This window comes from Rhamphochromis longiceps, linkage group LG20, assembly GCF_057381845.1.
Source record: "Rhamphochromis longiceps isolate RC_006_pf linkage group LG20, R_longiceps_female_GT1.1, whole genome shotgun sequence".
Lineage (NCBI taxonomy): Eukaryota > Metazoa > Chordata > Actinopteri > Cichliformes > Cichlidae > Rhamphochromis > Rhamphochromis longiceps.
In genome coordinates, this window is record NC_140576.1 from 32,823,961 (window position 1) to 32,837,815 (window position 13,855).

Sequence of the window (13,855 nt, forward strand, 5' to 3'; positions counted from 1 at the left end):
CACACACACACACACACAAGCATCTGTTATCTTATAATTATCATATACATTAGTCAACACCTGTTTCACTTAGCCTCGTTTAATTAGAGCCATTGAAACGTTGCCCTGCGCTCAAAACAATGCCATCCGACATGAAGGGCAGTGTCTTATGGTTCAGTCAGTAAATTAACAAATAAAAAGACGTTGCTCCGGGGCTTGAGAGGTTAACGGACAACTATATTTTATGTTTTCTTCATTCATTTTTAATTATTTTGTGAAAGACCTTCAAGAAATCTCTCGTAGTGACACTTTTACTCGTGCGTAAACGTCTCCTTTTGGCTTATTAGCGTAATTTATTGCTGGTGAGATGGTTAATTCAATTCACAAAACGACAGATCCGAAGGCGGTGAAGTGTCCGAAGCGGCAATAAGAGACTGGCAGGATGCTGTTAACTGTTAACTGAATTCAGGTAAAAACAAAACAAAAAAACCCTTCTCGGTTGATTAGTGCCAGACATGACAAGTGTTAAACTTGTCATAAAAATATATCACATGGAAGAAAAACTAAAATAATGCAAACTACGGATTGAGAGGGTAAGCATTACAACTTAAACAGACAATATTTTTATTTTATTTAGTTTTTAGTTTTATTATTATTTTTAGTTTTGCCTTTTTGGAGGCTGTAAAATATAAATAAAAATGACGAGTCACATCGACGAATGAACAAAAATAAACTTTGCTGGACACTTTGATGTAAAATAAAGTATAAATAACAGATCTTTGCTTGTCATGTAGAGACGAGCGTCTTTAGTCACCTCTCCAAAGGGTCGCATTTGAATTGAAACGTAGGTTCTCTCCAGAAATCACAGCGTTGCGATAAGCAGCACACATTTAGCCTCTCCTCGAAAACGCTAAAAGGAACAGCGGAGGGCTTCTTTGATGGGATTTGTTGCCAGTGAAAGCTGTAGGTCTTTTGAACGTAGCTGTCAGTCAATGGGCTGTCAGTGGGATACCCCCCGTCTCCCCCCTCCCCTCCCCTCTCGCCCTCCTCCGCTGGCAGCTGGGTGTAGCCTATATAAACAGACCTAGGAGGTTGCATCAAACTCAGACCTCAACAGCTTGGACGCAGAAAAGATGCCCGCATCGCAAACTGGATTTGGCAACTTCTTCTTGGAGAGGAACATCACTATGCCGACTGGATATCAGATCCCGGTGCTGGGCTGTCCACCGGGTGTACAGCAGCAGCAGCAGGCTCAGCATCTGGCTGCGATGGCAGCTGGGATTCCCATACCATACTCAGGACTACAGGGATATAACTTTATACCCTATCCACACCACAGGCACATTGCACACATGGTGAGTTGATAATTTAGAGATTAACACTCTCACTCTGATCTCGAGTAACTAAAACGGATTTGTTTTAAATTGCATCTTTGTGATGCGTAAAGTCAAACAAATTCTGGGTGTGATGCTTGCGACACTGAGTTAAAAGTGTCGAATCTCTTCTTTAGTTCTTACCGTTCTTTTATTCTACTTTTCAGAGCAGCGGGTTTGACTTGAAAGCAGCCTCTCCCTACCATCACGCTCTCTTGGCTCGCAGCGGGGCTTTCTACCCTCCATACCGTCCGGGAGCAGCCGATGATCCCAGTAGGGTGGCCAAGGTGGCCACCCGAGAGAGTACCGGTGCGCTCAAGGCCTGGCTGAACGAACACCTGAAGAATCCGTATCCCACAAAGGGGGAAAAAATCATGCTCGCCATCATCACTAAAATGAGCCTCACGCAGGTCTCTACCTGGTTCGCCAACGCAAGGAGGCGCCTCAAGAAGGAAAACAGGGTCAGCTGGGCGTCAAAGGGCAAATCTGATGAGGAGGATGAGGAGCAAGAAGGGGAGAGCGATGAAGACGAGCAGAAGTGTCATTTGGATGAGCATGACGAGGCAGAGCCTCAAGCAGAGCGCACAGATACAGACGAGCAGGTCGAGAGCGCGTTGGATAGCGCGGGACCTTTGGATGCGCGTTTGGAGATACCGCGTCAGGAAGACAAAGAGCTCGGACTCGTCAAGAAGACAGAAAAGCGTGACTCTGACCGCACGCCATCAGTTTTGGAAAGTAAAGAAAACATCGCCAGTCCAAAACCCAAAATCTGGTCTTTGGCAGAGACCGCCACCTCAGAGACTGTGAAGAAACCTGTCGACAGTTTTTACCACCCTGCCGGAAAACTGTGGGAAGACTGGGCTTCAAGAAACGGACTGCTCGTTCCCTCCTGCTATACGACTCGCGAACTCGTCTAAGCCGGTGTTTGTGCACGAATAAAAAGGACACTTTCCCACAGCTTTTGCACTTTAAACTTTCAGACCTCAGGGATTTCCTGAAGTTTGCATTGAAACGAAAATGTGTCGTGAAACCAAAGAATGAACATGTTTGTGTTACTGTAAATAATGTAGATGTATTTTTCCACCAACAAACTGTAAATTATGTTTCCTTTGTCTAATCATGAAGAAATATTTTTTTGCTTAAATAAACTTCGACTTATGGCGAAATTCTGCAGTTTTACTGGTCTGTATCCCTACTTCTTGATATACTTTGCATACAGCTTTGAGCTTTTCCGATCACACTGATGACAGCCCACATTAACAGTCTGATAACAGGACCACATTAATCTATCACTTAGAGACTATGACATTAGACTAAGAATTCAAAGAGATTCAGAGAAAATTTACACATCAAAAACACGTCTATTGTGTCTTTCTCTATAAGTTTTTTGATAGAATATTGCAAGTTAATTCAATTAAACTTGATTTTTTTAAAAGAAAACAAACAAACTATCCCCTTCCTAAATATGGCACTTCCATTTCCTAAAACTTAACAGCAGCGGGGCTTAGGGTCTTCTAGAGGTTCTTAGTATCAATCACACCAGTTTCCATGTACATTCAAAAGGGACCTACCTCCATTAATCCACACATAATGAAAAAAGCTCCTGGGAGGAACTGGTCCGAAATGCCTTGTCTTCTGGCCTCAACTCTCTATGCAAATCCCTATAAACAGTAACGCACAGAGGCCAGATTAGCTCCAACCTGACTCCCAGATTTCTCACACATGTCATGTCATGAACCTTAAAATATTCGATACCGATAAATGTATGTCTGCTTTGGATATTTACAAAAGTTTTTTGCCTCATATTTCTAGTGTCGCACTAAAAAGTTACCGTTTGAACTTAAAAACTGAATTTTCAAAGTAGAGTAATCATCTGGCGCCTCTCTGTGGAAATCAAGAGCAATTACAGCACAGTTTAGTCTACTAACCTGCAGGGTTTTAACATAAAGTCATCACTGAGAAGAGAGCAGAGGTGAAAAGGACAAATGTACTCAGACACAGGTAAGAGGCAATTAAGGCTCTTTAAACTGTCAGCGATAAAACGCAATTCATGTTAGGACTAATTGCAAAGGCACAGCACAAACATTTTTAAATTAATTGTGACTTACACTTTCAAAGGAGAACGTAGGCTACCACGTCCATAAACCAATGCAGGAAACGGAAACAAGACGCTCCTTTCATCTCCGGAACTCGGTTGAAGACATCACGTTTTAATATTTTTATCAGCATCGTCACCATGAGTACATAGACCATGAAAGCCCACGGTTCAGCAACAAACAGTAACAACTAAGAACTAATTTGGCTACACGTAATACTACCCAGTTGTCAAAATGGCATGGTATAGCCCGCTGAACATTATACTTCCGGATCCCACAAAAGCATTATGGGAATTGTGGGAGGTTATGGTAACCAAGAGCAGGAAACAATGAACAAACTCATCTTATTAAATGTCACAAATTTTAATGCAGAAACGGTGAACAATATGCCATTTTCATGCTAAACAGCACAATTTTAGTACATGCAAATACTAACAAAGCATCTGTACAGAACAAATGAGATCACAACATCATATACAAGCTAACTGTAGGATGTAAGCATGCTCAGCATGGTGGTGTCCACTGTGGGGTGGTCTTCGCTGTTGTTTTGATCTTGATGGGAGTGGGATTGTGCTTACATAAACAACCCCACGGATTGTTATTTCCACATGTTGCATGTTTTCAAATTAAAAAACAAACAAACAAAATGTACACGGTAACAGTAGCTAGTGGTCCATGTGACATGTCCATAGGAGCAGGACACCTGTCAATACTGTCTTGGACCCCCCCCCCACACACACACACACACACACACACACACACACACAAACAAAAACAAAACAAAAAATAAACAATTCATAACTTAAAAATTGCAACCAACCTCAAAACTAATGCAGGTAAATCACACACTCTCTTTACACTTTATAATACATCTTACTTTACATTTTATTGTTAACATTTAGACTTATAGCTAGCTACTTTCGGCTGTTCACTTGCCACTAGGGGTCGCACTGGGCGCTTCATTTGGTGGAGTTTTAAATCGCATGTCCTTCCTAGCTGGAAACAAACCAGGGACGTTTTGTTTGCCGGATGATAACGTCTACACCACGTATATATAGTGTGTGTGTGTGTTTAGGTTTTTACAATTTAGTGCAAATGAAATGATTGTAACTTCATGTAAACATTCAAAATGAATTAGTAAGGAGACTAATTCATTGATTCTTATTCAGATCAGGTAATTATTTTTTAACTTTGTGCAGCACTTTGGACAATCTGTGTCGTTTTTTAAACTTGCTTGTAAAATTGATCCATTGACTGACTATCTTCTTGAGACTCAAACTGAGACTCCAGCTGAGACTCCTGACGAGACACGATTTCTTCTTTGCCTCTCTCTTGCATCACCTGGTTCCCTTTATCTGTGAATCCTTCTGAGGAGAGCTCATGGCTTAGTTCATCCTCATTTTCCTCTGGTGTCATTTGATTATTATACGTTGTTTCTTTATGGGCTGTTATGTCTTCTTCACACATCTGTGGTTCATAATAGTCCTGTCAGAGTTAAAGAAATAACAAACATTATAATAACGATAAAATCATTTTGATCAAGTCAACAGTTCTGGTGCTTTGCACATTTTTTCCTCTCACAGCAAAGCATGTACAACTTTATGCTATAGTTCCTGTGTTGAATTATGCAGTGCATTTCTCTGAAACAGTGTCTAAAGGTGTGAAACAGGATTTAAGGTACATCAGAAATACAGACATGTCACACAATCAGCAGGATGTGTATATAAATCCACTGCAAACCTATTAAAAGGGACCGCACAAAATGACCCAAGCTGATTAAACTTGAGGACAAACCTCAGCACTCATTTAAAAGAACAGGCTTTCATTTTGTGCAACTGTTTCATTTCTTTCTTGCTCAAAGTTAAAATCCACATATCGCTTTCACGTGTGTACATAAAAAAAACAAAAAAAAAAACGTGTTGATTGCTGTTATATTTTTCTGGTCAGCATTAAAGATTAGCAACAAGCAGTCTTACATTGTGAAAAGCCTAAAAAAACCCCAAACAAATATTTATAGTTTAATTCTTTAAAGTATGAAATTATTAAATTTTTAACAGATCCTTGTAGGTGCACCTCTTATGACTGGATTCATTAGCTGTTGCTTAGCTTAGCATAAAGCCTAGCTGTTTCTAGGCTTTATGCTAAACTAAGCTAATCTTTCAGAATCTAAGATATCATCTTTAGTTTACAGATGTACACTGGAGTGCTAAAGTAACATATCTGAAATAGTTTTAGAAATTGATTACCTGGTCAAAAGACACTAATTGATTCTAAATTCCATCATTTCAAATATATACACACACACACACACACACACACACACACACACAATATTGAACTGTTCGATACAGTGCTTTCGGTTCGGTACGCATATGTATCGAACAATACAAAATTTACATGTGTGTATATATATATATATATATATATATATATATATATATATATATATATATATATATATATATATATGGGTATCTTTTTACTGTCATTAAAAAGCATCTATGTAACAACAAATAAATACATTTTAAAAAGTCATATTTACCTTTGTCCTTTGTTTTATGCATCCTGCTTTACCGATTCATAAAAAAGAAGAAACACAGAATATAAGTACATAGGAAGATTATTATTATTTATTTGTTTAGAGCTTTAGAGCACAGCTTACCTCGATATACTAAAACCAGGATTACAACAGTGACCATAAAAACTGCAGATAAAATAGAGATGACGATTATGTGACCCCGCTGTGTCCCTGCTGGAAGAGAAAAAGAAATAAAAACACAGTTAAACATACATCGAGTTCTCTGATACTGTCTAGAACATGGGTATTTGTGCAGACAAAATGTAAAACAAAAGAGACTTTCATGTCAAACACGTAGTCACATTAAACAGAGGAAGCATAAATTCAGAAGCGTTGTGGAAAACTGAAAATAAATCATTAATTCAGTTGTAATTCTAACATTAGCAGTAAATTAGGAGACTGTGGAGTCTACACGTCGATACATAGTAAGTGAAAGCTGACAAAGCCACACTGAAAACCACAGACCAACTAAGATTTATGAGACAAACCTTCTCACAGTTGACATAGTTTCGTTTTGAACAATGCACCGCATCCAACCACACAGCTGCACACGGCAGCAGCGAGAAAGGTGAGAAACCTTTGCAATTCATCTTCCTACATACAACTTACCACATGTGTTGTCGGTGGTGTGCGTTCCCTTTTCTTCAACTTGATATCCCTTTTCACATCTGCAATGAATTTCACAGTATTAGAGCAGAATTCCTGCCTCAGTGTTGCATTTGTTTTTCAATAATTCGTTATTGGTTTGTATTTCCACTTTGAATACCACTATTTTCATTTGATTTTGTTGCCCCTACACAAAGATTAAAGCTTATGTAAGTTACTGTATTTGGGCCCAATGAAAGGTAAGTACGCCAGAGGTCATATTTTGGTTTAACCAACTGGTTGTGTCATGAAACACAGTAAAAAAATCCCATCAGCTAGAAACACCCTTTTCTTCATTTACAGAATCTCCTTTTCAGTCAGACTCACACCTTTAATATATCACTGCTAAAGTTACACAAACTTAAGAAGCAAGTCAATACAATGCCTCAGATTCGCTTTATTTTTTCATGTTGACAGATTTAGACAAACACAGCTCTACAAGGTCTTCCTACATCAATAGTGAATAAACAATGGTCTCCGGGTGTCAATTACAAGCAGCATTTTCTATCATTGTCAGGAAAAATATAATCTATGGCACGGCTCTTCAGAAGAACTGAAACAACCACCTGATCCCTGTTTTTGAGAAGAAATTCCTGTACAAAATTCCAGATTTTGTGGCCAAACAGCTCACATCAGCTTTTTAAATTCATGATAAAAAATTAAGGTGTATAAATTGTTGTTAGTACAGTAACTTTGCGGAAGGAGCATATAACCCCAGATTTAGCCTGGTTCCCTGTTCCATACAGGATCCAATTTAAACTCTTACTTTTTTTTTTAAGTCACTTAACGGCTGAGCCCCTTCTTTTCTGTCTGAGCTCCTATTTATGCTCCAGAAAGAACCGTGAGGTCCAGGTCGAAACTAACCGTAACTATTCCACAGACTCAGTCTCGTGGCGACAGCCTTCTCTGTGGAATAGTCTGACTCTTAATATTAGAGCAGCACAAACACAATCGTTACTAAAGACACATTTTTCATGGTCTGGCTTTTAACACACTTTGACCTAAACATTTTGGTTTTAACAGCCTTAGTTGTTTTTATTGACTTATCTCATCTACTTATTTGTTTTTTCTATATTTTACTGCATCGTTATTGATTTGCATTTTATTTGTTTTAGTGGTATTCTACATTGTTAAGCACTTTGTGCAGCATTGACTGTTTGGAAATGTGCTATATAAATAAACTTGACCTTGACCTATGGTGGATATTCTGCGGGACTATTTGTTGGCATAGTCACAGGAAGAAGGAAAAATATTCTTGAAACACATAACTAAATTCAGAAGGTGAACAAAGGCCCTTTTTCAAGTTTTTTTTAATAAAGATCATCTCTAAGTTCACATGTTAATGTAAATGTGTACTTACTCTGTCCATTTGTGGCACTGAGCATACCACGACGCATTATTGTTAAATGTCCCGTCTGGACATTTTTCACACTCAGTGTCCTGTGAGTTGTTGCCTGAATATCAAAAATCATTTTCAAAAAATGAGACTCATTCGCATAATAAAAAACTTAAAACGAATTAAACAAATGTTCAGTCACGAGGATGTTGGTACCTATGACTTTAGCTCTATATCCTGGTTGACAGACTGTGTGTTCCACACAGGTAATACATTCTTCACTGGAGCAATGGAATCCCACTTTACACTTGCAGATGGATCGCTCTGTCTTGCTTTTTGGGACTTGAGCCTCAAAGTTTTTATCTAAATGACAAAAAAGGTTTACGCTGTAAGGCGAGCAACATTAAAGAGAAGCCTCTCTCTGTCCCAGTATACACAGACACACTATATCGGAACAGTTTGAGGTAATTTGTCACAATTTCTTACTTCTATCACAGTAAGGCTGCTGCAGACACTTGTTTTTCGTTGTGTATTTATCCTGGTAGTGATTATCCAGACAAGGTTGACATTGAGGATTCTTACAATCTTCTGTAGACATGCTAGTCCCTGCAAAACAAGATATGCAGAGTTAGAATCAAGTATATTATTTGCAAGTATTTTATTTATCCTGAGTAATTAGTAAATTGGGATTTCTGAGTTTAGGTAATCAATGGACCTTTTAGGGAAATATGACAAAGTCAAGTCAACTAGGTGATGGTTGGCTTATCTGGTTCTAACAAACCCTAACACCTTTTAATCAACACGTTATATTTGGTTTGTTTACATGCTTCACATTGTCTTTGGGATTACGAGGGCCCCTTTTCCCAGTAGCAATTACTAGGTTGTTTTTTCTATAAGCTACTCTATTCTGAGATGTTAGAATAGCAGGATCGCAACTTCTCAGTGTCTCTGCTGTCATCTTAAAATGTCTTTTGTGTTCCACCAAAAGTCCATAAAGCTGGAAGACACTCACACTGATAATAAATTAAAGAAGAGTAATTACTGTCGTTTGGAAATCTCAACCTAAAGTAATTCTCCTCAAAAATGAATGAAAGGGTCTTTTGTCAAAATGTCTGCCTCCAGTGTAAGAAATCAACTGTTTCAGTTTCGCCTTCTTTTTATACGGACACATAGCACAAGACAGGAAAGATGAATTCTCACTTGGTGCAAATATTCAGTTTGTTTTAGGTGAGGGTGCTGCTAGTACAGACCATGAGTGAGGCATGACTAAAGGCAACAACTAGCTTGTTGGAAATGCACATTTGGCTATAATATGTATATCTTTTGAAATGTTTGATGTGCATGTTAGCCTTTTGACACACAGGTCCTGAGGAACATTTTCAGAGCTGAAATGCTTGTGTAAAAGCAGCCAAAATGAAAGCAAAAGCAAAGCTTTAGTAACAGTGATCATGCTGTCTGAAAAAGACAGTTGTCGACCACATGCTTCCTGCTGCTAGGTTTTTTCTTATACATGCTACTTTAAATGTTTATTACTTGAAAAAAGAAAGATTGGATGCTATTAGTGCAGTTATGCCTTCGATATGGCTCTTAATCTTGTATTTGTTGTTTATGTATCTGTCAAGTTCAATTTGGTGACAATATGTTATAAATAACAAGAAAGCAGATGTTTTATTTTAATTTCCTTCATAGGAAAAGTGTTTTCGTACCTGGCTTACACATGAGACAGCACTGACCGTCCTTTTCATACTGTGTTTCTGGGTCACAGCTGGCCTGAGCAACAGTCATTCCCTGCAAAAGAAAAGCATTACATTTAAATAAGAGGTAGTTAGCCCTTGTGTGATCTCGAGTATCGGTTGAGTTTCTCTATGTTGATAATGTTAGATTCACTTCCTCAGGGTAGACTGCGAGGGGCGTGGTGGAAAGCCCCAAAGATTCAGCCAACTGTTAACTGCTTTAAATGCACGCAGCCAGGTGCACCGCTGTTCGTAACGTTACTAACAAATATTCGCAAATCGGGATTCACACAAGGTCACGTCTTTGTCCAAACCCTCCACTGCCGGGAAATCGAAAGTGAAAGCACCTCATGAAACGTAACTGTAGCATTAGGTTTTGACTTTACAGGGGAAAAGCAGGATTTTGACAATAATATAACACAGTAAAGTAACAGATGGATACGATAATTAGCACACATTATAGCGTATAATAACACGTTAAGAAGAAATAATCTGAAATCGTGCTACTTTAAGTTGTCGCAGGTCAAAACCGATCCCTGTAAAAACAAAAACATAGCATTAATCGGTTTACTCACCATGAAAGACCCGATCAGTATAAGCAGCGCTATAAACTTAAAATCCATTTTGAATAGCGTCGAGTACAACAGCGCACACCTCTGTAAGTGTTCACAGTCTGTCTGTGAACTTATTTAGGCGACGTGTTCTGTTTATACGGTGTGGGAGGAGCTACGCGCGGTGCTTTTCCTTGACCGTTTCCTGTAAAAGCACGTGAAGCTTGTACTCCTCTTCAGCTATTTTCTAAAATACCCAGAAGTAGTACTAAATCCTCTTTAAATAGAATTCCTCTGCGACAAAGCGTTGTTTCACACAACAGGAAGCACGCTTGACTGGCACATTGTTTGCACAAATAAAGAGTGGGTCTTTTTCTGATGGAGTAAGAAGAGCTACTCTGCTGCTTTACTCCAGTAGTAGTATTAAGTATGTCTGAGGACGAACTAAGGCAGTTCTGAAAGTAAAAGTAGGTCCGACCCAGTGAAATCATAGCACCCATTTGAAGATCACGCCTCACCAAACCCCTTAGAAATAACGGAAAGAAATTAAAAAGCACAGTGTATTGGAAAGTCACCCATCTTTGCATGTAGAGGTTTGTAGCAATCTTTATTGTTTTAAAAGCTTGCTACTTCTGGCATTTAAACATTGTTCACAGCTGTGTGCTAATCCCCACCAAGAACAGCAGTGCATTTTATGATATTTGGATTTTTGGTGATGCTGCTTTAGACTCAGATTGCCATGTGACTTCTGAGCATTTCTTCTCCAGTTATGTATTTATATACCAATACTGCTTTGAATTTTGTCTTCTCTCTCCCACACTTTGCATCTGTTCTCTCTGTCTTTCCCTTCACCCGTTGCAGCACATGGCAGTCCCTGCTTGAGCCAGATTTGGTTTTGTTTTGGGGGGATTTTTTTTCCCTGTTAAAATGATGTTTTTCCTGTTAAAAGGGATCATCTAATTGTTGGGGGTTTCTCTGTAGGGTCTTTACCTTTGCCTGTCTATATATCATATATAGACTGTAACAAATTTCCCTTTTAAATTACAACAAAGTGGCTGCAACTTTATTTCCAGTTTTTGATTTCTTTTTTACAGCCTAACTGTTAGAAGTACTGTTTCTTATTCTTGAGGCTCATTAGGCAGAAAGTACTGTTCTATTATGCAGCAGCTGGCTGTTTTTGGCATCAGCTTTTCTGTGTATGTACAGCCATTTGTAACAGGATCTGTACAACCCCCAAAAACTCATGTCTAGGATTCATGTGGCTGGGATCTATTCACAGACGTACAGGTGTTACCATTACCTTTTCATTTGTGTATTACCTGTGTATAACTCTCCTTAAAATCAGTGCTAATAGACAAATGATGCACCAGTCAAGCTCAGTCATATTGTAATCACTGAGTCATTTGCAGGGGGTGATACATTTTGGGTTAAAGCAGTTGCTTTTAGTTTGTTTTGGTCTGCATTTTATAGCTTTGACTCTTCCAGCATTTAGGGTGGGTTGCATTCCTGCCCTGGCTCTCAGTGCGGTGCCAAGGTTTGGTCAATCAGAAGTGGTAGATGACACACTCGTCTGCTTTTACTACCCTCTGCAGATCATTCCAGGTTTCTGCTCTACAACCACTGTGATGATGGCTACTAATTATCAGTTGTTGCAGGGAGGTGGTCCTGTTTGAGAATTCCCAGGAAGAAGAGTTTCTGCTCGGCCTTTTTTTTTTACCTAATGGGAGATGTTTTTTTGATGAGGTGATATCAGAGGTGTGATGCGAGAAACATGTTGCACTTAAATCTCTCAATTTGCCCACCATGTTTACAGATAGCAGACACACCTTGATATTTTGAAGTGAATTACCATCTTTTTTTTCTTTCTTTTTTTGAGATGTTAAGGTCCAGGTTGTTATAGGAACACCACTCCACCAGTCTTTATTAAAGCTTTATTTTAGGTAGCACAAAGTGGAAAAAAAAACATGTACATTTTTATTGAAAGATCTGTATTCTATAAATCTTTCAAAAATGCAATAATTTAAAAAAAAAGTATTGATGTCTCATATATGACTTCCTGTCCTGATGTTGGCATGTGCAATGTCCTTACAACTGTTTCACACAACGTAATAACAGTACTTTCAGATGAGCACCTCAGATTTTCGGTGATTTCCAGGACACTTTCCACTCCAGGTGAATACAAAAACAGACTTCTATCACATTCTGAATATTAATAATCGGCACGTTGAAGCTCAAACACTCTTTATATGTTATACATATGATGCATGTGTTATGTTATATATACATATAAGCCACATGTATGGTACTGTTTTACTCATAGTAGTCATGCAGTATTTTGAAATGATGAGATTATTATTGTAAGGAAATAATAATGATTATTAATGGACTTTAAGCACTTTATATTTATCTAACAAAAGTGGAAAGTACAATGACTTTTGTTGTTTTGTTCGTTTTTGACCACACCTACTCTGTGATAGTTTCTTAAACCCACCACACCACCACCAGGGATTTCCCTATAAGAGTTTCGTGAGCGGGCTTTCCCCAATGCAGCTGCTGTTGAACATTGTTTGTCTTAAAAGGCTGCTTTTCTCTTATATATAGATGTAAAATATTTATATGTAACGTTTTTAAAATATCTATGACCAACGCGAGCTGCTTCTTCGCCAAATCGAATGAAACAGCAGCAGGTGTTACATTCTGTTGCGCTATACTCTTGCAATTACGGTACAGGTACCGTAAGCAGCCAAAAATCATTGCGACGTCACCACGTCACAGCACTGCGGTTTTTGGAAATTCCAGTACAGATTCCCTTTCAGTGTCCTGCTTTGTTCCCATTTTAAAAATGTCACCACTGTCCTGTAAATTTCTGAGGAATATGAACAGATTAACATTAACAAAACTAAATCTGGAATTTTTTGAAAGGTACTTTTTTTCTTCTTCTTCTTCTTCTTTTTTTTTTTTTACCCCATTTAGCTAACTCGTTTCACAGATTTCAGATTTACTAATCACAGAATATCTATCCATAGCAAAAAAGTACTTCTCATGAATTATACTTTAAGATACTATAACATGAAGGCGTTGCCCCCTTTTTTCCTATTTAAATGCACGGGGATTTGTGTGCCTAGAAAAAATCCCTGTACTTGCGCAAACTAATCATGTTCTGTATTCTAAATAGCCTGTTTCACTGGTGAAGTGATGAAGGTCTAGATACTGTCTTATCTATTTTGCCATTTATCCATTTATCTGTTTTGAAGCTTTTTTTCCTCTCCTAAACTGACTATAATGGATTTTCTTCATAAAACTTTGTTGTAGATAAAGTCGATGAGATGAACTTCATTACTTACAGTTTTTTTTAGTGTGAGTATACTTTCAGCTATCAATTAAAAAAGTAAATATGCAGTAAAATAACTCTATTGTACACTAGCTCTCAGATAAGTAATTTGTACACAATACATACAATACAATAACTTTATTACATTATTTCTGATCATTTCATGGTCAGAAAAAAAGGTGCATGCATGAAGTTAGGCTTATGGTCTCAGGGTATGAATGTGAGATAGCTGT

General features: G+C 38.2%; 2 protein-coding genes across 4 annotated transcripts; one reads left to right on the plus strand and one right to left on the minus strand.

The window, feature by feature from the left end:
- The first annotated feature begins 1,076 nt into the window (after positions 1-1,076).
- Positions 1,077-2,533, plus strand: irx7 (iroquois homeobox 7). Its single transcript, XM_085393637.1, has 2 exons — positions 1,077-1,334; positions 1,520-2,533. Exons 1-2 carry the CDS (start codon positions 1,113-1,115, stop codon positions 2,267-2,269), a joined length of 972 nt encoding a protein of 323 aa, XP_085249763.1. The 5' UTR covers positions 1,077-1,112; the 3' UTR covers positions 2,270-2,533.
- Positions 2,534-3,781: 1,248 nt separating this feature from the next.
- On the minus strand, positions 3,782-10,498 carry cd40 (CD40 molecule, TNF receptor superfamily member 5). 3 transcript variants are annotated; one of them, XM_085392659.1, is made up of 9 exons: positions 10,316-10,498; positions 9,714-9,795; positions 8,494-8,613; positions 8,224-8,370; positions 8,032-8,125; positions 6,636-6,694; positions 6,111-6,197; positions 5,991-6,016; positions 3,782-4,933 (listed from the first exon to the last, which is right to left on the minus strand). In XM_085392659.1, exons 1-9 carry the CDS (start codon positions 10,361-10,363, stop codon positions 4,673-4,675), a joined length of 924 nt encoding a protein of 307 aa, XP_085248785.1. In that variant the 5' UTR covers positions 10,364-10,498; the 3' UTR covers positions 3,782-4,672. The 3 variants fall into 3 exon arrangements, with proteins under 3 accessions (XP_085248785.1, XP_085248784.1, XP_085248783.1); XM_085392658.1 differs by having other exon boundaries at positions 5,991-6,013; positions 6,111-6,200; positions 10,316-10,494; XM_085392657.1 differs by having other exon boundaries at positions 6,111-6,200; positions 10,316-10,491.
- Positions 10,499-13,855: the final 3,357 nt, after the last annotated feature.